Source organism: Pseudorasbora parva, chromosome 23, assembly GCF_024679245.1.
Source record: "Pseudorasbora parva isolate DD20220531a chromosome 23, ASM2467924v1, whole genome shotgun sequence".
Classification (NCBI taxonomy): domain Eukaryota; kingdom Metazoa; phylum Chordata; class Actinopteri; order Cypriniformes; family Gobionidae; genus Pseudorasbora; species Pseudorasbora parva.
The window spans coordinates 36,022,799-36,048,463 of NC_090194.1; the positions used below are offsets into that span (position 1 = coordinate 36,022,799).

General features: G+C 39.4%; 2 protein-coding genes across 2 annotated transcripts; one reads left to right on the top strand and one right to left on the bottom strand.

The window, feature by feature from the left end:
* gal3st1b (galactose-3-O-sulfotransferase 1b) lies at nucleotides 1-6,432 on the bottom strand. Its single transcript, XM_067432555.1, has 2 exons — nucleotides 6,308-6,432; nucleotides 1-1,173 (listed from the first exon to the last, which is right to left on the bottom strand). The coding sequence occupies exons 1-2, from the start codon at nucleotides 6,406-6,408 to the stop codon at nucleotides 39-41; spliced, it is 1,236 nt and encodes a 411-aa protein (XP_067288656.1). The 5' UTR covers nucleotides 6,409-6,432; the 3' UTR covers nucleotides 1-38.
* A 1,643-nt stretch (nucleotides 6,433-8,075) lies between these two features.
* srsf9 (serine and arginine rich splicing factor 9) lies at nucleotides 8,076-24,293 on the top strand. The gene is made up of 5 exons (XM_067432556.1): nucleotides 8,076-8,213; nucleotides 9,303-9,633; nucleotides 9,720-9,919; nucleotides 18,407-18,579; nucleotides 23,632-24,293. The coding sequence occupies exons 2-5, from the start codon at nucleotides 9,476-9,478 to the stop codon at nucleotides 23,851-23,853; spliced, it is 753 nt and encodes a 250-aa protein (XP_067288657.1). The 5' UTR covers nucleotides 8,076-8,213; nucleotides 9,303-9,475; the 3' UTR covers nucleotides 23,854-24,293.
* Nucleotides 24,294-25,665: the final 1,372 nt, after the last annotated feature.

The window sequence follows — 25,665 nt, forward strand, 5'->3', positions numbered from 1 at the left end:
AATAGTATGAAAATAAAAATCCATATGAAGCAAATAAACTAACTCATCCCAAACTGAATAATACTATCCTTAAACCAGCCCCATAATCTAGTGATCCATAGATCGACTCCTAAATTAGTCAAGTACTGGATTTCAGGTGTCAGCATTTTCCTGCAGAGCTCTTGGTGCTGTGGATCGATATCAGTCCTCAGGTTGTACCCTAATATGGAAGCTTTTCCAATGGGCTGCCAGGGCTTCATGTGTCTGTCTGTGATGTCCTTTGCCTCCACGGCTCGCCTGCCGTTGATGCAGATGGCCTCCATCTCTGCATTTCTCCTGCGCAACTCCCTCACATGTTCCGCCATTCGGCTCATGCCGTAGGTCTCCACCCGGGCCCAGAAAGTGGCGTTAAAATGCAGATAAAGCTGCCAGTCAGCGCCGTTCCATTGCCGAGCTTGAGCCTTCAGCTCTGGGCTCATGAGAGCAACAGACCTGGCATTTCGAGCATTAAGCTTAAAAAACAGCAAATCCTCCATCTGCCAGCAGAGAGCGTCTTTCAGCAGAATGAGCGATTCCTCAAAGTGCTCTGATATTAAAACATGATGAAAGTGCTTTCTGACGTATTCAATGCCCTGTTGAACTCTTGCATCGCCAGCCTCCAAATCGTTCTCAAACCCAAAGTCGAAAAACTGTAGGTTCTTGAGGTAAAAGGCGTTGATTCCCTTTGGGTGGAAGTAGCGCTTTGGGTGGGCGAGAAACTCTTTAATCTGGTTTTCTCCAGGTATTCTCCATGTTTGGGGTATGTAAGCTTTGTAGTAGTGAAACGTCGACTCAAAAAGCCCTGCGGGATCTCGTAGGATAGTGAAGAATAAGGCGTCCACTGGGAGTAGCTTCTTCACCTCAGGCGCATTGAATCGCATGTGATTGCACACAATATTATAGCACGCGCCTGGCTGGTAGCTCTTCACCTGAGTTCGAAAGAATCTAGATGGGTAGGAGAAGTCATTACGGCCGTCTGGGAGAGCGAACTTCAACTGATGCTTTTCTCCGAAGCGGAGGAGAATGTTCATCAAAGTGCTGCTGGCCGTCTTATGGGTCTTCATGAACATCAGGTTGACTTTAGGCCTACAGGCCACATCTTCTCTGATGCTCTGGGAACTGTTCCACACTTGAATGTTTGGTGCACATGGGGCACTGAAGAAGACACAAAAATAGAAGATCACAATCAATGAATTATATCGATTTGACTTCGGAGTAGAATGGTCTTTTAAAGGGATAGTTCAGCCAAAAAGGAAAATTATCCCATAATGTTGAAGGGGTGGATTCTGAAATCCACTGCTGCTTCAATACACATACACTCTAAAAAAAAATTGGGTAAAAAACAACCCAATGTTGGGTCAAACATGGAATAAACCAGCAATTGGGTTGTTTTACCCCAGCGACTGGGTTGTCTTAAGCAAATATTTAACCCATCTGTAAGATTAAAACAACCCAATCGCTGGGTTAAAACAACCCAATTGCTGGGTAAGTCCATGTTTGACCCAACATTGGGTTAAAACAACCCAGCATTTTTTTGAGTGTATGAAATCCAATATTTTATTCAGTTTATAATATTTCCTTTCACTGAAACAATAAATAATAAAGATGAATATTGTCTGCATGCCTCTACTTCTCCCTGAGGAGAAGAAAATGTTATCTGTATGTTTTGGAGAACTATGTTGTTTTCAGTTGATGCTCCACCAACTCCAACCTTGAAGAAACTGTGTATGTGTGCAGTATTCTGTGTTACAGATCAGTGGATCTGTTTTCTGGGCAAGCTGGCTCCTGCTCCAGAACTGGAAGGTCACTACGTGCCTAATTCCGGAGTGAAAGAGTCAACAAGTTTAGGACATTTACTAAGACTATCTATTTTCTCTTAGCCAATCAGAACCATTCAACCTGCAGTAATGATAGCTAGACCTTGACAAGAGTAGGCCTATAACTTTTGAGAAACTGGTAGAGAGAGAGAAAACGTGGCCAACAAACTCCTTGAGAGACTTGAAGCTGACTTTGGCTGATGAAACTGCAAACTATTCTTCAGTAATTAAAGGTGCCCTAGAATGAAAAATTGAATTAACCTTGTAATAGTGAAATAATAAGAGTTCAGTACATGGACATCACATACTGTGAGTCTCAAACATCATTGCCTCCTATTTCTTATGTAAATCTCGTAAATCAAAAACCCAACCGTGATGTAAGTGTTAGGGATCATCTGTCCAAACAAGCCGAATCTACTAATGGTAAACAAGACACTCAAAGATAGCAAAAACGGCTCTCATGACACATGGTTGAGGTTTTTATAATCAGATACCACAACAAATCGTTCGTTTGTTCGGCCCATTTCAAGCAAGCTTCACTCCGCGTCTTAAACTAAAGAAAGGGGCAACTATATCCCTGCAAGCAGTAAGTAATTTATCCACTTATTGACTAGCTGTTTAAACAATTTCTGATTCAATTGAAAGTTTCTTAGAGAGACTGTCTAGATGACGCAAGATGCTAGTACAGTAACAATAGGAAACTCCAAGTACCACACATCTAAATAGTGTGTCTAATGACAAAGGGTAATATTATTTTGTATTACAAAATACAACCGTAGATACTTTGCTTAGATCGTTCACTCGATCCTCCTAGCAAACGTCACCTTTTCCACCATATAAGTTAAAACGATAGTCAATGGAGATTGATAAAATGCAGCGTACTTGTTTATTGATGTTTTGAGATCATCCGTGCGCGAGGGAGAGCTCGCGGGCATATGGTTGCCAGATTGGACATGTTTAGGTAGAAACCAGAGTGTATACGGGTTTCTTTTCACAGAAAAGCTCTTAATTACTGAAATCTGGCAACCGCACGAACGCGATCTCTTTCTCGCGCGTGGATGACCTGAAAACACAAATAAACAAGTAAGCTGCATTTTATCAATCTCCCTTTGAAATGTTCTGCTTAAAGTGTCATTCAGTCGGTCTGTGTTCTGTCAGGACGGTCAGGACTCACGAGCCGCTTCGCTGAACTGCTGTGAGTGGCTGAAATAAGCCAATCAGAGCAGTGCTCAACATTAATATTCATGACCCTTTCAAATAAGGCAAAAACAGAGTATTACATCCTAGGGACAATTTATAGGGTTGTAAATGGACCTGTAAAACTGTATCTGGACAATTTTTTCCCTTAAAGGGGGGGTGAAATGCTGTTTCATGCATACTGATCTTTTTACACTGTTAAAGACTTGGAATCCCATACTAAACATAGACAAAGTTTCAAAAGTTAAGGTGGACGTTTGATGGGAGTATTTCTTTGTCAAAAATACTACTTCCGGTTAGTCATAAGTTTCGGCAAGTTTTTTGAGATCATGCGTCCCCTTTGACGTTAATGGGGGCGGAATTTCCTTGTATGGGCCTTACGGACAATTCTACCGGAAGCGCGTGAGAGAGAGAGAGGGAGAGAGCGAAAGCAACAGGCTACGCCCATCAAAGCGCTGGCTTGTAGGATGCTGGACAGGTGATGTGCACATAACAATGTCACCAAAAAAGTGCGTTTTTGGTTGCCAGACCAAGACAGTCCTGCACAGATTCCCCAAAACCCCGCGTTAAGGCAACAGTGGATGGAATTTGCTTTTCCGGATCAGCAACTGAGTTGCGCGAATGTTTATATCTGTTCGCTGCATTTCGGTGCCGACTGTTTCATAAACAAGGCCCAGCTCGACGCCGGATTTTCCCAATCGCCTAATGCTGAAGGATGGAGCAGTCCCAACGTTAGAAGGGTGAGTGAGACTGCTTCAAATGTCTGTGTTTTTTTAGTCCGCTTACTGTCTACACAAACCACGCGTAAACACACAAACACACGTGCACAACTGCACTTCCCACATGTACACCTTCAAAGACAAAAATACGACGATATAATTCAAGTATAAATATGTAAATAACACAAGCCGCTAAGCATATTATATAGTTAGTGTATAACTTGTAGCACATAGAGACGTCCTGCTCTAGTCGTTTTTGCTGCTGCTCCTGTTCAACTGCAGCCTCTGGGTCTGATTCCGGATCATAGATGTATGGCTGTATCTGATTAAAAGCCATATTTTTATTTTGAATAAAGTTTTTTTCCCGCTGTTAGGGATGACAGCTTTACGACGCACTCGACTCAACACAATAGCAGCAGCGAGCACACGTCATTATTTAGCTCCGCTCACACGACACGCCCCCACCCGCTCGGCTTTTTTCGGAAAGACTCGGAACAGCGCATCTTTCTTATATAATTATAAAAAAAATAAAGACTTTTCGGAGATATGCAGGATGCAATGCTACTCTATAGGTACTCAAGATTGACATGACACTGACTGAAACTGAGTGTTTCACCCCCCCTTTAAATAAGCCACATACCCTCTATGTAGATATCAGAGAACAATTTAACATATTGTTTCAAATCATTCTAGGGCACCTTTAAATACACTCCTGACTCTTGGGTCCAAAACTGTTGTCCCCTAACAGTATACTCCCCTCAAGCCATCAAGTGTATATGATATTCTTCTTTCAACACAATCAGAGTTATACATATCCTGACTCTTCCTGACTTTATAATGGGAGTAAATGCTGAGATTTTGAAGCCCAAAAAAGCACATAAATCAATCCATCATAAAAGTGATCCATATCAGGTGTGCAATATTAATGATGTGGGATCTGACATTATCGAGTATGTCCCTCACACCCAGCACACATGCACTACTTGTAGTCTTGTAGAATAGTGCGTGTACGCATTTAATGTATGCTTTCACTGTGTGATTTAGTCTATTAAAATGCTGAAATGTCCCCAAAATTCAAGATAAGTGGCCCCTGCCTTTTATTTTTATATAATTTAATAGTTAATCAATATCACACGAAGAGTGCTGTGTTTCTCCAGATATCAGCATGAAAACAAATATGATTTTATACAAGAAGCTAATATAAAGTTATTTTGGACTGAACATTTCCTGTTTTTGCTCCATTTCACCAATGAAAGTAGATTGAAACAAAACCACAGCACTGTTGTGCTTCTTTAAGCAACACATGGTGGTGTTTCCTCACTGAATTAATCAGTTTTTGGTTAAGTGAATTATTCAATGACTAATTCATTAAAAGGATTAGTAAAAAAAAAAAATTCTGTCATTAATTCCTCTCCCTCATGTCGTTCCAAACCCGTAAGAGCTTCAGAACACAAATGAAGATATTTCTGATGAAATCTGAGAGCTCTCTGACTCCTCCAGACAACTATTTAACATTTTCAAGGTCTAGAAAGGTAGTAAAACATTGTTAAAATTGTCCATGTGACTCCAGTGGTTCAATCTTAAAGTGACGAGAATAGGCCAAAATTTGGTTTCTCAGTGGTTCTTTGGGGTGGTTGAAGCCATGTAAATCCATCAAGCCCCTGTATTGTTCTTTAAAGGTTCTCTAACTCTCTCCAGTCTCTTACTTTAGTTTGGGAAAGGATTAAAAAATGACATTACAATACAGTGTTGAGAAGCACGTGGCCAAAAAGTGGCCAATTAAAAACTTTTAGTGCTATTCAGCACTGACAGTTGAAGTGTTTAACACTGATGATCTCTTCATCACGGCTCCTGTTAGTGGGTGGGATATATTAGGCAGCAAGTGAACATTTTGTCCTCAGAGTTGATGTGTGTGAAGCAGGAGAAATGGGCAAGCGTAAGGATTTGAGCGAGTTTGGCCAGATTGTGACGGCTAGGCGACTGGGTCAGAGCATCTCCAAAACTGCAGCTCTTGTGGGCTGTTCCCGGTCTGCAGTGGTCAGTATCTATCAAAAGTGCTCCAAGGAAGGACCAGTGGAGAACCGGCCACAGGGTCATGGGCGGCCAAGGCTCATTGATGCACGTGGGGAGCGAAGGCTGGCCCGTGTGGTCCGATCAAACAGACGAGCTACTGGAGCTCAAACTGCTCCAGAAGTTAATGCTGGTTCTGATAGAAAGCTGTCAGAATACACAGAGCATCTCAGTTTGTTGCGTATGGGGCGGCATAGCCGCTGACCAGTCAGGGTGCCCGTGCTGACCCCTGACCCCGCAGAAAGCACCAACAGTGGCACGTGAGCATCAGAACTGGACCACGGAGCAATGGTGCTGAATAGTTTTCATATTTAGCACCATTTTTGTTTAAAGTGTTCTTTTTATGTGCAAAAAACTAAAAAAAATAATGACTTTATTCAACAATTCAAAACATTTGATCACAGAAATTAAATACCATTTGGTGTGTGTGTGTGTGTATATATATATATTGGCTAAATGTAAAAGGAACCATCAGCGTGTGCTTACCTGTGTGTAGCCAGGTGAGCTGGAGCAATGAAACAGTAGAAACACATGATGCAAATCACAAAAGCCCCCAAAATTAGCTTTTGTGTCGCTCGCTTCATCATTCTTCGGATCCTTAAAATGGATTCACACAAAGACAAACACTTCGTCCTGACCGATTGCAGGAACTGATCACACCTGGGCGGACTGTAGTTGGTCAGACTAGTTCTGAAGACAGTGTTTATGCAATGCCCTGATATCTGATCTTTACTCCCTGCATGGAAAATGGACATGTTTTGATTTGATTTTGTTTTGCATGTTTCCTGTTTATACTTCTCTATAGCACCATTTATAAGAATATGCATTGTTGTTTTTAGTAGTTTAGTGGCTTTATGCACAGTGTCTAACACAGTATTTGCATGGAATGTGTTTCTTCCTCTGTGTTTACAGCAAACAGCCTTTTGCCAGTGTTTACAGGTACAACTCTTGTTTCAAAGTTTCTTTTGCTTTAATGTCCAGCAAAACATTTCAACACACCTTAAATGCAACAAGTTTTATCAGTGTAAAGTTTCTAAATAAGTGGTTTGCCTCATTCTAAGAATTTACAGAATGACAAAAAGTCAGTAAAAGCACACGGAGTAAAAGCACACTTTCTGAACGGAGGACAGGTCAGACATGCACAACACATCACAACACATTTTCCTTAAAGCAGGAGTGCATTACCACATTAAACAATCCCAATCATGACCAAAGGCGGAGATAACAGAGTTCAGTCCAATGCGTATACCTGCTCTTTTCTGCTGTATTAGTTAGTGTCTGATTTCTGTGAATGATAATGAAAGGTCACACCCATCTGTGATTTAATAAAACCATGAAAAGCTGTTTGTTTCAATCAATGTTTTATGAATTGTCTGATGTGGTAAATACACACCCGCTCATGTTGTGTCACGCTGAATTATGCATACAGTGACAGTGAATATTAGATTTGTGTTTAAACCTTGAATATGTATATATATATATATATATATATATAGGCTATTGCAATTTATTCTTTTTTTCTGTTTTAGTTTTAGTTATAACCCTGATTATGGATTATGGATTTTTCAATGATTATGGAACTATCAATTATCATGAAAATTTTAATTTAATTGGACATTAAAAATATGTTTAAAAAAAGAGTTTTCTTTATGTAATTTCTATAAAACATTATTAATTAGATTCTTTAAATAACTAAATTATAGTTTTGTTTTTAGCTATAATGCCATTTTATTTTTTATTTGAACTTTAATAACATTTTATTTTATTTGAACTATAATATATTTTTTTATTTTATTTTAACTTAAACTCATTTATTTTAGCTATAATGACATTATTTTATTTGAGCTATAATGACAGTTTTATTTTATTTTAACTATAATAACATTTTCTTTGATTTTAACTATAATAACTGTTTTATTTTATTTTATTGTTTTATTTTAGCTATACTGAATTTTTATTTTATTTAACTATAATAACATTTTCTTTGATTTTAACTATAATAACATTATTTTATTGTTTTATTTTAGCCATAATGACATTTTCATTTTTTTAAATTATTTATTTTTCTATGTTATTTTGACTATAATTATTTTATTTTATTATTTTACATTATTTTATTTTATTATTTTATTTTATTAATGATAATGCCATAATGACATTTTCTACTTTTTGATTTGATTTTAAATTATTTTACTTATTTATTTAACCCTGATCCACAGTCGTGCTCGTATTTTGTTTTTCGCGCTCACTGAAGGTTTCGGCGGTTTGCTGCAGTGACGTATCTCAGCCTGAAGGGGGCGCCATTATAACCCACTCACTTCCTGATCCAGGGAGGGGAAGCGCGTGCGCCAATTTATCCTCGGTTTTTTATTACGAGCTGCAAAATAGAAAGGTAAATCAACTATTAATTACCCTTAAATATGATACTTAAGCACATTCGTGCACGAGTAAACGGCTGACCTCGTTTTTTGCTCGCGTTTGTCAGTTTGCTCTGAGCAGTTGCCTCAACAAAGGAGCTAGCAGCTAGCATGCTAATGTCATTGTGTTGTATTGTTATTAAACGCATAAATATGACAATTTTGGGCTCATTTAAGTGATTATTATATATATATATGTTAGTATAAATGGATGAGTTTAGGTTTGTATGTTAAATTGCGCGTGGAATTAACAACATTAGAAAAGATGTTAGCACTGTTAGCAGCAGCTGTCATGGCTCGTCCAGTCATTTGCATTTGACTCCTTTATTAATTATATACTAATTTATTAATCATATTCTCCTTTATTAATCCTATTTCCTTCACGTATTTGCATAGTTATTCTCTTTACAAAGCCCATAAGCTGATATAGAGCAACTGTTAACATTATTTTTTAACTAATAACATTTTATTATAGCTATGACATTTTTTATTTGATTTTAACTATAATAACATTTGATTTGTTTTTAACTATAATGTCATAATTTTTTTGTTTTATTTTAGCTATAATTTTTCTTATTTTATTTTAACAATGACATTTGAAATTAATGACATTTTATTGTTTTTCTTATTTTAACTATATTATCTATGACATTTGACTTTTTAATTTTATTTTAACTATAATAACATTTGATTTGTTTTTAACTATAATATTATTTTTTTGTTTTATTTTAGCTATAATGACCATTTTCTATTTAATTTTAACAATGACATTTGAAAGGAATGACATTTTATATTTTTATTTTAACTATAATGACATTTGATTATTTTAGCTATGATGACATTTATACATTAAAAATATTTTGAACTATAAATTTTCTAAACTATCATTTTTCTTATGTGTCAAAATAAGATGATTTTTGTTGCTATAGAATGTAAATTATCATTTAAATATGCACACATGCTTCTTAGACGTTATTCAAATGTTCTGTGATGGACTGGAAGCATCATTCAGTCCCTTGTTCCTCATGTGTGTTCATACTGAGTGATTATCCTGTGTTTCTAAGTTTTCAGACTGTGGTCCTGGAGAAGGTCCTGTGCTGGGTTACTTGAGCTCGACATGCATTGCTTCCACCAGCATTTAGACTTGTAAATAGTGGCTTTTCTAGTGGATGGACTAGAGTTTGGATGCTCTGAACACCCTGACGTGGAAGCGCTCTATTTCCTCGAAGTTTAAGCCATGTCGGACGGACGGATCTATGTGGGAAACCTTCCCATGGACGTTCAGGAGAGGGACATTGAGGATCTCTTCTACAAATATGGAAAAATTCGAGATATTGAGCTGAAGAACAACAGAGGCACCATCCCGTTTGCCTTTGTGCGATTTGAGGACCCACGGTGAGTCGCACGGCCTCAGAGAGCTCGTGGACGAGGCTTTTTCAAGTGTAGAACGAAATTAGGAGCACTTTCCTCTCTTCCTCTAGGGATGCGGAGGATGCGGTCTTTGGAAGGAATGGATATGGATTTGGAGACTGTAAGCTGCGTGTGGAATACCCGCGTTCTTCCGGATCCAAATTTAGTGGACCTGCTGGAGGAGGAGGAGGCGGTGGAGGAGGAGGAGGAGGGCCGCGGGGAAGGTTTGGGCCCCCGACGCGTAGATCTGAGTTTCGGGTTATTGTGACGGGTGAGTTAAGAGATTTGAAAGTGGGCATCCTTGTTTAAATCAACATGTCGTTAGGGGGTGCCACAGGGGTCAGCAAGTACGCTTGGCATCGGGCCAAAACTCATTTTCGGAACTTCGTGGCGGGCCAGAACGTTAGCCCCATTTCCGACGAAATTACCAAGAACAATTTGTCCTAGGAACTTTTTTCCCCCCAGACCTGTTTCTGTCTGTTTTTCCATTGTGGTCTGAAGTACTGTGAAGATGAGTCCGGTGACGTAGGACTGCACACGACTTTCCAGAGCCCACTGGAGGGCTCAACGCTAAGGATTTTTTCATTTGGGCCAGTGGTTCAAATTTTTACTAGCCCTGCCAAATTTTTTAGTGGCACCACCATGAAAAAGTAATAAATAAAATAAAATTTTAAAAACCAATGAACCGGGACGTGTGGGGGAGTCGCCGGTTAATCGCGTCATATCTGCGTTACCCTCGGTTTTATTCTGCAGAAGCGCTTTACTCTTAGCAGTGTGAACATGTCACAGCAGCGCCGAGACAACGCACAGAGTAACGTCATAACATCATTTTAAACACACTTAAATGTATCTAATATGAAAAGCAGAGTTGCTTTACCTTATAATCATAACCGGAAGAGCGACTGTGTCCCGTCATAATAAAAGACCCAGTGTTTGCGAGTCGTGTGTTTGTGTAACAATCGCTCCAGCAGCCGTGCTCAGCTCCACAACACTCGGTCCTGCTCTGCTTTACACTACAGTAACGTTAAAAACCGCATCCATGAACGTGATTTCTGCCCGAGTCCTATTGTCCACCGGCTGTGAGGTGAAGACCACAGGTCCCAAGATACTGCGCTCACACTTGGCGTCATCAAACTACGCCTTTGTTTAGAATAGGTGACCTATAGTGGACGGAAAGTTGCATAGTGTACTTTTAATAAATAAAGGTGACTCAAAAAAGCATAACTCATATTTTTAAAAAAATATATATTGTTAAAGACCAGTGTTGGGCAAGCTACTTTGAAACTGTAGCCTTACAAGCTACAATTATCATTTAATCTACACTCAAGCTACCCTTATTATTTATTAAATCCAGGCAATTTGCTGATGAAACCTTGATTAAAATTAAGATACAATTTATACAAAACGAAATTCACTTTAAAGAAAGACTTTCTATAAAACTAAAATGAATGAAGTGGTCAAAAAACATTTCTGACCCTGTACGTCTTTGACATATATTGCGCATCTTTTCATTATCAATATTATCAATTATCATTTTTTAATGGCTACAACAAGTATAGAAGGCTACAGTACAGAGAAATGGCATGTCGGAGCGTGATTTGAGCAATGAGTTTTACCGGTGAGCTGTTCATGAGTGGAGCAAGCCTGCATAGAGAGGATTATTGAGCTGAGCGTCACCGGAAACAAACAATGTAGCTTTTGGTCGTGTTACATCGCTACTTCCTGGATAAAGTAGTTAACTACTGGTTTTAAAAGTAACGAAGCTACTGAAAAATGTAGTTAAGCTTGTAGCATCGCTACTTGCTGCTTGGTACTACCCAACACTGTTAAAGATAGTCTGTAATGAAATCAGAATAAATAATTAGAATTATGAGCAACAGCACAAATACAACAGAACAAAGTTCATACAAAAGAAAAAGTTATTTTCAGGTTTTTCATGTAGGACTAAACTAGATTTTCAGGTAGGCTACAGAAATAATAATAAATAATCATAATAATATATCATAATAATAATAATTTCATTCCAAAGAATCTCAAAGTGCAACAAAGGGAAAAAATAACAAAAAAATGAATGACAAGTAAAAAATATAAAATACTACAAACAATCAACCAACTAGGGCTGGGCGATATGGCCCAAAAAAAAAATCCCCGATTTTTTCACCAAAAATTCGATTTACGATTTAAAACGATTTTTTTCCCCTCCTACTTAAAATCAGTCTGCAGATGGCAAAGAAATTGTTCAAAACAAGTTTTAACTTTATTTTGTTTTGGTAAAATTAAATATTTGCAGCTTGGTAGAAGTGCCACCTGGGGTGCAAAACTTTCCGCATGTGAATAACCCCCGACTATTCCACAGTATAAATGGGCACCATATCTTTTGCAATATACAGTATACATATCAAAGGTTTATGAATTGATATGCAGATAAAATTAACTTTTATTAACAACAGTAATGTGCAAAAAAAGTATAGGGAAAATTTAAATGTAGCCTAATGCTCTTATTAAATATAGATTAGCATTGTTCTTCAATAGTCTCACACTGAACTGATCGACAGCTTCAGTGATTATTAAAGGAGCTCTTTACTTTACTGTAATTTAGTCACAATTTGAAGAAAAGTTTAGTTTTTCCTGAGACTGTGACTTCGTACTTTCCATACATTAGGGAGTGAAAATCGCTAATAAATCAATAAGTGCTCTTCTGCTGGTTATAGTGGTGGGCATTTCATATCTTTTTTTAAATAAAAATGCTACAAAATGGATTACACATTTAAAAAAAATAAACTAAAAAAAACATTCGACTATGTCTTTCACAAGACCCCTTTAAACTTTTAGTTTTACAAACCATCACATTAAAAATAACATTACAATCGGATATCTAGAGCTTTGAAGTGCTGGAAATAAGTGTGAAGCTCTTGAAAACCATTGGAAAGTGCTTGAATTTCAATCTCAAAAGGTTGTACGAATCCTGAGATAAATAATGACAACAACAACATTAAATCCATGTGGTTTTACTACAGTAAATCATGGTGAATGTTGGTGATTTGTGAGAGAAACCCCTGACCTTCGCTCAGCTCTGTTTGATCTGATATCTGTGGTTTATAACAGAATTCTGCGCGCCGACCGCTTCCACTAGATCACAGTAGCGATGGTGTGTTGATTTAAACGGTCTCTCACTGGATCACCAGCGCTGTATATCGTGTCTGTCACGAGATTGGCCCGTGTGTGAGCTCGCGCTGCGTTCGTGTCAGCGCAGCTTTAAATGAGTATAGCGCCTACCGCGGTTCCGTTCAGACTTCAAACACACTTTGCAGCGGGGTATTGTTAATTGTTCTGTGAAAAACGGAACCAATTACGAATGACACGGTATGTTGTTAGACGCGATCCTTGTTGTTTGTGTACCTCTGTGGCAAACGCGCGCGGGGAGGGCTGAGCCATTACGGGAGCTCAGAGGGGAGCGTCGGCGGATTTGAAAGAGAAAACCGATTTTCATTCACAAAAATCGTCGTAAACTAAAAACTCGAATTAATTCATAAAATCGATTTATCGCCCAGCCCTACAACCAACACAGAAAACTGAACAGAAACAGAGCTGATGGTGAACAGGAAACAGAGCTGATGGTGAATAGAAACAGTGGTGATGGTGAACAGAAACAGAGCTGATGGTGAACAGGAAACAGAGCTGATGGTGAATAGAAACAGTGGTGATGGTGAACAGAAACAGAGCTGATGGTAAACAGAAAACAGAGCTGATGGTAAACAGAAAACAGAGCTGATGGTGAACAGAAACAGTGGTGATGGTGAACAGAAACAGAGCTGATGGCGAACAGAAACAGTGGTGATGGTGAACAGAAACAGAGCTGATGGTGAACAGAAACAGTGGTGATGGTGAACAGAAACAGAGCTGATGGCGAACAGAAACAGTGGTGATGGTGAACAGAAACAGAGCTGATGGTGAACAGAAACAGTGGTGATGGTGAACAGAAACAGAGCTGATGGTGAACAGAAACAGTGGTGATGGTGAACAGAAACAGAGCTGATGGTGAACAGGAAACAGAGCTGATGGTGGAACAGAAACAGAGCTGATGGTGAACAGAAACAGAGCTGATGGTGAACAGAAAACAGAGCTGATGGTGAACAGAAACAGAGCTGATGGTGGAACAGAAACAGAGCTGATGGTGAACAGAAACAGAGCTGATGGTGGAACAGAAACAGAGCTGATGGCGAACAGAAACAGTGGTGATGGTGAACAGAAACAGAGCTGATGGTGAACAGAAACAGAGCTGATGGTGGAACAGAAACAGAGCTGATGGCGAACAGAAACAGAGCTGATGGTGAACAGAAACAGTGGTGATGGTGAACAGAAACAGAGCTGATGGCGAACAGAAACAGTGGTGATGGTGAACAGAAACAGAGCTGATGGTGAACAGAAACAGAGCTGATGGTGGAACAGAAACAGAGCTGATGGTGAACAGAAACAGAGCTGATGGTGAACAGAAAACAGAGCTGATGGTGAACAGAAACAGAGCTGATGGTGGAACAGAAACAGAGCTGATGGTGAACAGAAACAGAGCTGATGGTGAACAGAAAACAGAGCTGATGGTGAACAGAAAACAGAGCTGATGGTGAACAGAAACAGAGCTGATGGTAAACAGAAAACAGAGCTGATGGTAAACAGAAAACAGAGCTGATGGTGAACAGAAACAGAGCTGATGGTAAACAGAAAACAGAGCTGATGGTGAACAGAAAACAGCTGATGGTGAACAGAAACAGAGCTGATGGTGAACAGAAAACAGCTGATGGTGAACAGAAACAGAGCTGATGGTGAACAGATACAGAGCTGATGGTGCACAGAAAACAGCTGATGGTGAAAAGAAAACAGAGCTGATGGTGAACAAAAACAGAGCTGATGGTAAACAGAAAACAGAGCTGATGGTAAACAGAAAACAGAGCTGATGGTGAACAGAAACAGAGCTGATGGTAAACAGAAAACAGAGCTGATGGTGAACAGAAAACAGCTGATGGTGAACAGAAACAGAGCTGATGGTGAACAGAAAACAGCTGATGGTGAACAGAAACAGAGCTGATGGTGAACAGAAAACAGCTGATGGTGAAAAGAAAACAGAGCTGAGGGTGAACAGAAAACAGAGCTGATGGTAAACAGAAAACAGAGCTGATGGTGAACAAAAACAGAGCTGATGGTGAACAGAAAACAGAGCTGATGGTGAACAGAAAACAGAGCTGATGGTGAACAGAAAACAGCTGATGGTGAACAGAATCAGAGCTGATGGTGAACAGAAAACAGCTGATGGTGAACAGAAACAGAGTTGATGGTAAACAGAAAACAGCTGATGGTGAACAGAAAGAGAGCTGATGGTGAACAGAAAACAGCTGATGGTAAACAGAAAACAGAGCTGATGGTGAACAGAAAACAGCTGATGGTGAACAGAAACAGAGCTGATGGTGAACAGAAAACAGATGATGGTGAACAGAAAACAGAGCTGATGGTGAACAGAAAACAGCTGATGGTGAACAGAAAACAGCTGATGGTGAACAGAAACAGAGCTGATGGTGAACAGAAAACAGCTGATGGTAAACAGAAAACAGCTGATGGTGAACAAAAACAGAGCTGATGGTGAACAAAAACAGAGCTGATGGTGAACAAAAAACAGCTGATGGTGAACAGAAAACAGCTGATGGTGAACAGAAAACAGCTGATGGTGAACAAAAACAGAGCTGATGGTGAACAGAAAACAGCTGATGGTGAACAGAAAACAGCTGATGGTGAACAGAAAACAGCTGATGGTGAACAGAAAACAGAGCTGAAACAGAGCTGATGGTAAACAGAAACAGCTGATGGTGAAAAGAAAACAGCTGATGGTGAACAGAAACAGAGCTGATGGTGAACAGAAACAGAGCTGATGGTGAACAGAAACAGAGCTGATGGTAAACAGAAACAGCTGATGGTGAACAGAATCAGAGCTGATGGTGAACAGAATCAGAGCTGATGGTGGAAGTCTCTGTAAGCGCCGCAGCACACTGTGGTCCACACCATGTTTTACATTTCTCCCAGCGGCAGTGTCCTGATGGCGTCGTCAAGGCATGACAGCTGAAGACCAGATGATGGGTCTTCATGACGATTCAGACGATGGGGATCGCCGCAGCACCATGCAGGAGGCAGACAAAGTTTTCCGGGCACTTCTGAGGACACACCAGGGTCGACGCAGAAGTCCAAGCCACTCCACGGCCGCAATGCAAGACGGAACAGTGACACAGCCGAGAAGCGGAACATCCCAACATCACGCCGGACACTGATGACGCTGCCCCGGTGCAAACTTTAGCCACCACGCAGCTCAAGCCCGAGGGAGACCACCAGTGAGCAGTCGACACCCAGAAGAGAGAGCAGCCGCAGCGAGCAACATCAAATGTCCTTCAAACCAGAACCAACCGCAGCAATTCAAACATAAACATCAGAGGAGCGGTGGAAAACGGCGAAACAGCGAACAACGTCCTCTCAGTGGCTGCCAACAATCAGCAACAGTCCCAATTGTAGCTTTGGCTGTTAGACTAGTCACAAACATAATAAAATAAAATCTAATAGTACAGTAACATGATTTGTGGGTGGAGAAGCGCGAACAGACAATGCCAGCGTCCTCTCCCCCACGTTGCCAATAAAATAGTAATCAAATGTAAAATATCACTGCATAGTCTTCACTGTATAAATATAGATTAACCCTTATTAAAGTTATTCAGTCAAGAACAGTGAGTGAATTTTTTTTCTGTCTTTGGTCACTCGTTTTTTTAAACCATAGACTGTATAAAAGAAGAAAATGCTTCCCTGCCATTGATGAATATTTTCCGGATTTCCCTGTTTTCCTTATTATACGGTAGAGGGCGCTATTACACATCTCGTGAACGAGTACAGAATCTCCTGATCAAAACACAGGCGAAGAAGAAACAGAAACGAGCTATCTCATATAAGCAGATGCATATGAAAAATAACGCAATCATCAGCAATAAACGGCATCTAAATTAAAAACGGCTGTGTTATGAAAATGTGAAATGTCGGACTATAGGACTGAAGCTTTGATGTGTTGATGGACTCGATCTAACAGTTTCCTATTTGATGATCATTCTGTGTTTTGATCATCGTTCTGAATCTGATCTGGATGTAAAGTTAAATGTGATTTTTCTCAGCTTTTTTCATGAAACTTACCCACATTCAAGTGTTGATTAAAAAAGAATGCGTGACGCTAGAATAAAGCAGAGGGTTTCATTTAAAAGACATAACCGACTATGTTTACAATGCTACTCAACAAGACATAATTTTGTGTGAATATTTGCGCGCTGTGAGACGCGTGCGCTTAAGCTTTAAATCCAGGCAATTGTTTGATGAAACATTGATTAAAATTAAGATAGAATTTATACAAAACGAAATTCACTTTAAAGAAAGGCTTTCTACAAAACAAAACTCAAAGTGGTCAAAATAATTTCTGACCCACTCCATATCTTCTGACATATTGCTCATCTTATGATTTGTCCTATCTTACTCATGCTGTTCACTTTTCATAATAAACATTACATGCATCTTAACCTCGTAAATTTATCCAAAGCTTTAATATTTAAATTTTTAACAAATATAACATGCTATTTTACATTTATTAAAGGTGCAATGTTTAGTAATACAATGGATGAGGAAAATTTGACAACTTTTGTAAAGTCATAGAAATGTTAAAGCGGATACCTTTCTTTTGCTGTTTGAGCAAATTGGAATGCAAAAATGATATTTGTTTTACTTTCCGTCACTATAGGAGTTAACTCAACTATGACAACTTCTGAGAAATGTGCAAAGGGTTTAATTTTTCATAATGGATTGTGAATTTCAAATGGTTGTTAAAGGGATACTTCACCGCTTTTTCATATTGAACTGTTATTCCATTAACTAAGACGAGTTGACACACACCTCTCTCGTCTCAGTGTGTGCTCTTAATCGCTGACGCGCGGTGACGATCTGATAGCATTTAGCTTAGCCCACTAAGCCCAGTTCATTCACTATGGTACCAAACAGAGATCAAGTTAGAAGCCACCAAACACGTCCACGTTTGCCCTATTTAAATACAGTTACACCAATAGCTGAACGATCAAGTATGATGACATAATAAAACATGGCCCTTTTCTAAGCAGGTTAAAAAGGAGAACTATAATGTGTGGCGGAATAGCACTTCTGAGAGTACTTCGACTCGGCGCAGTAAAAAGTCCCGGCTGAAAAATCCTCCCTCAAATCTCCCCCTATAGACAGAAATGAGAGAACTTCTGAGAAATATGAAAAGGGTTTACTTAATGGAAGGAAGTAGGGAATTTTTTACCATCTCACGATTCAATTCGATTCTGATTATTGAGGCCTCGATTCATAATCGATTTTCGATTCAAAAAGATTTTCGATTCAAAACGATTCGATTTTGAAAATATCAAAATTAAATCCGCACCCGCCCAGACCCGGTAATATTTGGCCCGTTACCCGATTCTTGGACATTTCAGATCGATTCTGAATCGTTGCAAATGAGAATCTAGATTATTTTGTGAATCAATTTTTTTTTTTTTTGGGCACACCACTACTTAATAATAATCATAATGGATTGTGAATTTCAAATGGTTGTTAATTTGTTTACATGCATATTACATAAATGTTTACATTACCTTTCATTATAGCCCTTGTGGTGTTTTGTAGATGGGTTGATGATCATAATAAAATGTCCCTGCAGGTCTTCCTCCCACTGGCAGCTGGCAGGACCTCAAAGACCACATGCGGGAGGCTGGAGACGTGTGTTTCGCTGACGTGCAGCGAGACGGCGAAGGCGTGGTTGAGTTCCTCAGACGTGAGGACATGGAGTACGCGCTGCGGCGCCTGGACAGCACAGAGTTCAGATCACACCAGGTGCGGTTCCTGTGAGAAGCAGAGCTTGATATTAGTGCTTGTCCAGGACAAGTAGCCTGAATAAAACCAAAAAATTACTAGTGTTAATCATAGGGGTGTAACGATATATCGCGATATGAAAATGTGACATGTATCGTTGATTGAAACGATATCATTCGCGATATAGAGTTGTTTTATCCAAGGCCTATTTATAAGGTATAATTCACCATCACTCACCATCATGTCGTTTTTTGATTTAACTTCCAAACACAAAGATATTCATTATGAAACCTGAGGGATTTCTGTCCCTCCATTCTTAAAGTCCATTCCTTTCAAACTTAAAAGATGCAACGAATGTCATAAAGGCATGTAAAAATAACTAATCAAGTGTCTAATCCAAAGTCTTCTGAAGAGACACAATGTCTTTATATGATGACTGTATTTATCACGACGCACATACTGTAGTAAACACGGACGTTCAAATGATTGCGTGACGCGAGAAAACATAAGAGAGAGGAAATGCAGAATTACATTTTTTGGATGAACTAAAAGTTTACAGTTTGAGACTAGCGGTCATTCTGACGAGCTTTCTTGCGATTAGAGCTGTGATCGATTGCATTGATCATCTTTCCTCAGTGAAAGCGCAAACATTATTTAAGCGACATTCCGCCAAAGTCAAAACGCAAACACCAATTAAAGCCATACTCCTTAGTGAAAGTGCAAACATTTAAATCACCAGATCACATTTAGTTTAGTAGTATAATTATTCAAAGCATTTCAGATAATTCATTCTTACATAGGCTACTGCATTAATAGCGGGAGAGGCAGGGCATAGCAAGCTTGGGGAGAGATGATGCCTACATTGAAAACGTGAATAATGCGTATAATAATGCAATGGGGTATAATAATGCAATAGACACAGCTAGCCGTCTAAAACAGGTGAATTTAAACAATGGCTAAGTGGCTAAACGCATCTCGTTGTCATGTGAGGGACCTGTTCATGTTGGAAAGAAATTTTAATTGCATTTTGTGTCTGTTAAGAAGCACAAAGACACCCTTTACGTGTATGCCCCCAACGCGCCGTTTTAGCTGAGTGGGAGCTCTGGGCATTAACTGTAATAACTCCGTGTTGCAAGGACCAATCCGGTTCGTTTTTTTTCTATAGACTGCACTCACAAAAATATAACGATCAAGATAAACTTAAAAATTCGCCGGAGTTGACCTTTAAAGGGGGGGTGAAACACTCAGTTTCAGTCAGTGTCATGTCAATCTTGAGTACCTATAGAGTAGCATTGCATCCTGCATATCTCCGAAAAGTCTTTATTTTTTTTATAATTATATAAGAAAGATGCGCTGTTCCGAGTCTTTCCGAAAAAAGCCGAGCGGGTGGGGGCGTGTCGTGTGAGCGGAGCTAAATAATGACGTGTGCGCTGCTGCTATTGTGTTGAGTCGAGTGCGTCGTAAAGCTGTGTCATCCCTAACAGCGGGAAAAAAACTTTATTCAAAATAAAAATGGCTTTTAATCAGATACAGCCATACATCTATGATCCGGAATCAGACCCAGAGGCTGCAGTTGAACAGGAGCAGCAGCAAAAACGACTAGAGCAGGACGTCTCTATGTGGTACAAGTTATACACTAACTATATAATATGCTTAGCGGCTTGTGTTATTTACATATTTATACTTGAATTATATCGTCGTATTTTTGTCTTTGAAGGTGTACATGTGGGAAGTGCAGTTGTGCACGTGTGTGTGTGTGTTTACGCGTGGTTTGTGTAGACAGTAAGCGGACCGGTTTTGCACAGCAGGATTAGTTAGTGTTTACATAGAAAGACACGGAATAGTAGCGCATTTGAATGAAGAAGCGCGCTTATTTAGTTCAACATATTTCCCCACTCTTTGTGTATTGTTGTTTGGAGTGCTTTTACAATACACAAACATAAAGTTACACATATAGTGGCCAGCTAAACAAATGTACACGCACTACACATCGCATGCTCCATTGATCAATTAACTATACGTGATCATGTTTGGGCTACTTGATGAGCATAGGCAAAAACACAGACATTTGAAGCAGTCTCACTCACCGCCTGCGGTTCTAACGTTGGGACCTTTATCGTTGGGACTGCTCCATCCTTCAGCATTAGGCGATCGGGAAATCCTGTGTCGAGCTGGGCCTTGTTTATGAAACAGTCGGCACCGAAATGCAGCGAACAGATATAAACATTCGCGCAACTCAGTTGCTGATCCGGAAAAGCAAATTCCATCCACTGTTGCCTTAACGTGGGGTTTTGGGGGAATCTGTGCAGGACTGTCTTAGTCTGGCAACCAAAAACGCACTTTTTTGGTGACATTGTAATTGTGCACATCACCTGTGCAGCGCATCCTACAAGCCAGCGCTTTGATGGGCATAGCCTGTTGCTTTCGCTCTCTCCCTCTCTCTCTCTCTCTCTCTCTCTCTCTCTCACGCTCTTCCGGTAGAATTGTCCGTTAGGCCCATACAAGGAAATTCCGCCCCCATTAACGTCAAAGGGGACGCATGATCGCAAAAAACTTGCCGAAACTTATGACTAACCGGAAGTAGTATTTTTGACAAAGAAATACTTCCATCAAACGTCCACCTTAACTTTTGAAACTTTGTCCATGTTTAGTATGGGAATCCAAGTCTTTAACAGTGTAAAAAGATCAGTATGCATGAAACAGCATTTCACCCCCCCTTTAAGGTAAATTAGGAGATTTCTGAAAGGATTCTTAGAAGCTTTAATAATACAATCCCAGAACTATAAACATTTATCCCAGGACTTCTGTGATAATTTGAATATTTATAAAAAAGACATGATGACAGCTCTCTCACAATTAATCGTGCAGCTTTAGTTTATTGCTAATTGCATTAAGTATGTTTCATCAAATGTTTCTGCTAACATTTATATATTTTCTATTAAAGGGATAGTTCACCCAAAAATGAATATTAGATGTTTATCTGCTGACCCCCAGTGCATCAACATGTAGGTGTGTTTGTTTCTCCAACCGTTGCTGTGTGCAAGTCATATAATGGTGTGAATGGGTAACAATTCTATGAGAGCAAAACAAACAAAACAAAAAAAACATGCTTAGGCATGAAACACAACAGTATTTATGTTTTTTGTTTTTTTTTTAACCTCATATTCCGACGAGTTTCATCAAGTTTTCCCATCCGCTATTACTTCCATCTGGTAAGGTCAAACTGGCGCGATTATAGATATATATATATATATATATATATATAGATCCCTCATTAGTGCCTGTGCGGTAGAGGTTAGATCGGGCTCAAAAAATCAAGCCCGACCCTACCCGAGCCCGTGCACGTTGTGTCCGAGCCCGGCCCGGCCCGACACATTAACTGTAATTATGAGCCCGAGCCCGATTTAAACCCGACCATTGTTCAATATGTGGGCGTTTTGACGAGAACGAGCCTGTAATGAGCAAAGCGCAGCGAAACGGACTGGTGAGGCTCATGATAAAACTACATTTAGTTTTCAGTTTTCTCCACAGCGACTGTACAGCCGAATAACATTTTGTTGCAATATTGTCATGTTTAACACTTTGAAGCTGCTTTGAAACAATCATCATTGTAAAAGCGCTATAGGCTATAAATAAAGTTGACTTGACTCAATAATCCGCAGGCGCGCTCATGATCCGCTCACCGGTAAACTGATGTTTGCTCAAATCCAGCTCAGACATTTATCTGTAGCTTACTTTGTTCTAGCCATTAAACAATGTGTTTTTTCCTTCATATTTATGTTTAAATAGCCTATTATAATATTATTTTTACATTTCATCTGATTATGATGAGTGAAAAGATGCGAGTGGGTCAGAAATGATTTTGGTGGTTATATTTAGTTTAATATTAAGTTTTGTTTTGTAGAAAGCATTTATTTCGTTTTGTTTAAATTGTATCTTAATTTTAAAAAAAGGTTTCTTGGGCCAATTGCCTGGATTTAATAAATAAAAAGCAAATAGCAGACTATAATCGCGAGGTGAAGTCGTGGGTGTGATTGCTTTCATTTCATCTCATGAACTGGAGCGCGCGTCTCATAAATAAACCGAAACTCAGCAGGCTATACTTGCCTCACAGACATGACAAATATGCATATAGAAAGCTTGAAATGACCACTTTTAAACGAAACGATTCGAAGATATTTAATTAAGCAAAGTGCAGTGTTCACGAGCAGCTCTTGACTCAGAGCGTTTCTGTTTATAATGCTGCGCTCCATCACTGCTCGAGCTGTGAGTTTAACACACATTTTTACACTAATCCTGATTTGTGCAACATTGTAGCCTACGCATTTGTTTCTTAGTTGTTGTATTAGTTCTTACTTTGCTAAATATACATATAATTTCTGATTATAGCATAGCTTTCTGCCCACCCAATTAGACTAGTAAAGTAGGCTAATGATTAAAAAAACAAACGCTTGATCACGGGCCCGGCCCAACCCGACCTGAGGATAGTGCCGGGAAATCTCAGCCCAAACCCGGCCCGCGGGTCGGTTCGGGTCAGGTTCGGGCTCGGGCTCGGGCTCGGGTAGAGAATCTAAACTCTACTGTGCGGATCGGTCGAATGAGGCATCTATCTATGATCACACCAGTTTGACCTTACCAGACGGAAGTAATAGCCGATGGGAACACTAGATGAGACTCGTTGGGATATGAGGTAAAAAAAATAACATAAATGCTGTTGTGTTTCTCACAGAAACCGATCGGTTCGTGTCTTTAAGACATCAGTGTGTCGTCACGAGCAGCAGGGTTTTTGTGCACGTTGCCTTAATCATGTATTTTTGTTTGTTTGTTTTGCTCTCATATAATTGTTACCCATTCACCCCATTAAATGACCAGCACACAGAAACGGTTAAGAGTTAAAAATCTTCATTTGTGTTCTACTGAAGAAACAAACACACCTACATGTTGGATACACTGGGGGTCAGCAGATAAACATCTACTTTTCACTTTAGGGTGAACTAACCCTTTAACAGAAGTGTTTCTAATCGTTTTAGTTACCGATAATACCCCTGATTGAAACCTTGTTTTTTTGTGCAGGGAGAGACGTCCTACATCAGGGTCATGGAGGAGCGAGGCACAAGCTGGGGCCGCTCGCGATCCCGGTCCAGGTCTCGCGGACGCTACTCACCCCCGTACCAGAGCAGAGGGTCACCGCCTCCTCGTTACCGATCTCCGCCGCGTCACATGACCCGCCATAGCCCGCCCCCCCGCCGCCCCCCGATCCAGCGTCACAGCCCCCCGCCACGCCACTATCGATGAGCCACAGCCGCCGCGGCTCCTTTTCTCAGCCGCCACGCCCTGTTTTCCTTTCTCAATTTTGTAATTTACATTCCATTGTAGGAACCCGAATGGCCTTATTCACCGTTCAGTTCATGGAGAGTTTGCGAAATATGTAAATGATCATGTGAATGATGCGCGTATGTTTACAGAACAGATGATGCGGATATGATTGTGAACGAACGATCTGAAGATGAATAACCCGTTTTGTCTTTTTGTGATTATTGGCAACAGACTTAAAGACGCGCTGTTTGTGATTTCATAAACACGATTTTATGATTTGAATAAAAGGCTGGAATTTTTAAAATGTTTCTTTTTGGATTCTCCCAATATGAATTAATTTTCTTTCTTGTTTTGTATCATGTGATGACTGTATGCATAATTTTTTTTTTTTTTTCAATTAAAGCATCAAGTCAAATTTACTCCTATGTATTGCGGGTCATTTTTACACAATGGCGTTTTGCAGAAATATTGGAAGCAATAACAGATCATGGAAAACCTGGAAATAGGGAGTTATTGAATTACACAATAAATACAATAATTAAAATGATGCATTAATGAAGACATTAAAAAAGTGTCAGTAAATGTTAAAATGAGCAATTACTAAGATTAACACTCAAGAAGCATTGTCTGTTCATGTAAATAACAAAAACAGATTTTTGCTCCCAATATTTATACCAGACGGTGATGTTTGAGCAGTTTAGACCATAAAATCAGATTGCATTAGGTTTCAAGAGCGTATGGGTAGCAATATATTCATTTTGAAATGTATCATGCAAAATGACAATGCAATATGTCAAATGAAAATGTATTTCTGTATTTAAATTGACATTTTCTCATACATATGTGCAAAGCCCACTTAAGGCTTCAAAGATGCTCTTCAGAAACCTACGAGTGGACACTACGTCCATACCATAGCATAGATCCATATCTATCACGAACACTACGTCCATACTTTTTTTTGTAACAGTATATATAGTGTCCCCATTTGCTTAAATAGCAAAAGAAAGACTCCACAACAGTGATGTTAATTTTACGTCCCTCCCAGAAACACCCTCACAGCAGCGGGAACTTGTTTTTTGTAATTTGATGCAAAAGTGATGATACAAATAAACATACACATTTAAAATACAAAAAACTGCAGGATTTACGATATGATGACCGTTAAAACGCGTCATCATAAGCTTCCATAATGACTGAAATGGTCAATTAAATCAAAGAAGGCGGGGCTTACCGTTTACAGAAACGCAGAAACGTAACCTTTCAAGTACCCCAGAGTGCAGTCTGGACGATGGAGCGGGGCGACACGTATCGCTCCGCCCACATGCAATTTCATTGGTTTACAATACAACAAAATCTTATTGGCGTAGACGCTTCAAGCCTGCGCATGCGCATTCCTTAATGTACGATTTTATGAATAAACCGTTACTCTCGAGCACGACGCTTCAGTGTTTGACGGTGAAAGAGAGCTAATATCAGGTAAGATTTAAATAGCCTTTTTATGATATAAATAATAAATGACACAGTTATATCCAGTGACACAAACTACTCTACTCTACTTCTCTTCTCAAATGTTGCCGATTCAATGACCGTAATTTTTTTTTGAAAGGAATCATCTATTAATCAAACTCACCTGATTTCAGCAAACGATGCTTCCTTTTAACATTTTTAACGGTTATTGATCTCTCTGAACCCATGGATCCATATCTTTATCATTTATGGATTCTCATCTAATCAGTTCTATACATTTAAACATTTTAATGAAATTGTAATAATAAAAACAAAGAATTGCCG

Excerpts from the sequence above, each read along its gene's own strand:
- gal3st1b (XM_067432555.1), bottom strand. The coding sequence starts at position 6,408 with ATGATGAAGCGAGCGACACAAAAGCTAATTTTGGGGGCTTTTGTGATT. Across the intron at positions 1,174-6,307 it reads GCTCACCTGGCTACACACAG|TGCCCCATGTGCACCAAACA; the intron begins GTAAGCACACGC and ends TGTCTTCTTCAG.
- srsf9 (XM_067432556.1), top strand. The coding sequence starts at position 9,476 with ATGTCGGACGGACGGATCTATGTGGGAAACCTTCCCATGGACGTTCAG. Across the intron at positions 9,634-9,719 it reads GTGCGATTTGAGGACCCACG|GGATGCGGAGGATGCGGTCT; the intron begins GTGAGTCGCACG and ends CTCTTCCTCTAG. Across the intron at positions 18,580-23,631 it reads CAGAGTTCAGATCACACCAG|GGAGAGACGTCCTACATCAG; the intron begins GTGCGGTTCCTG and ends TTTTTTGTGCAG.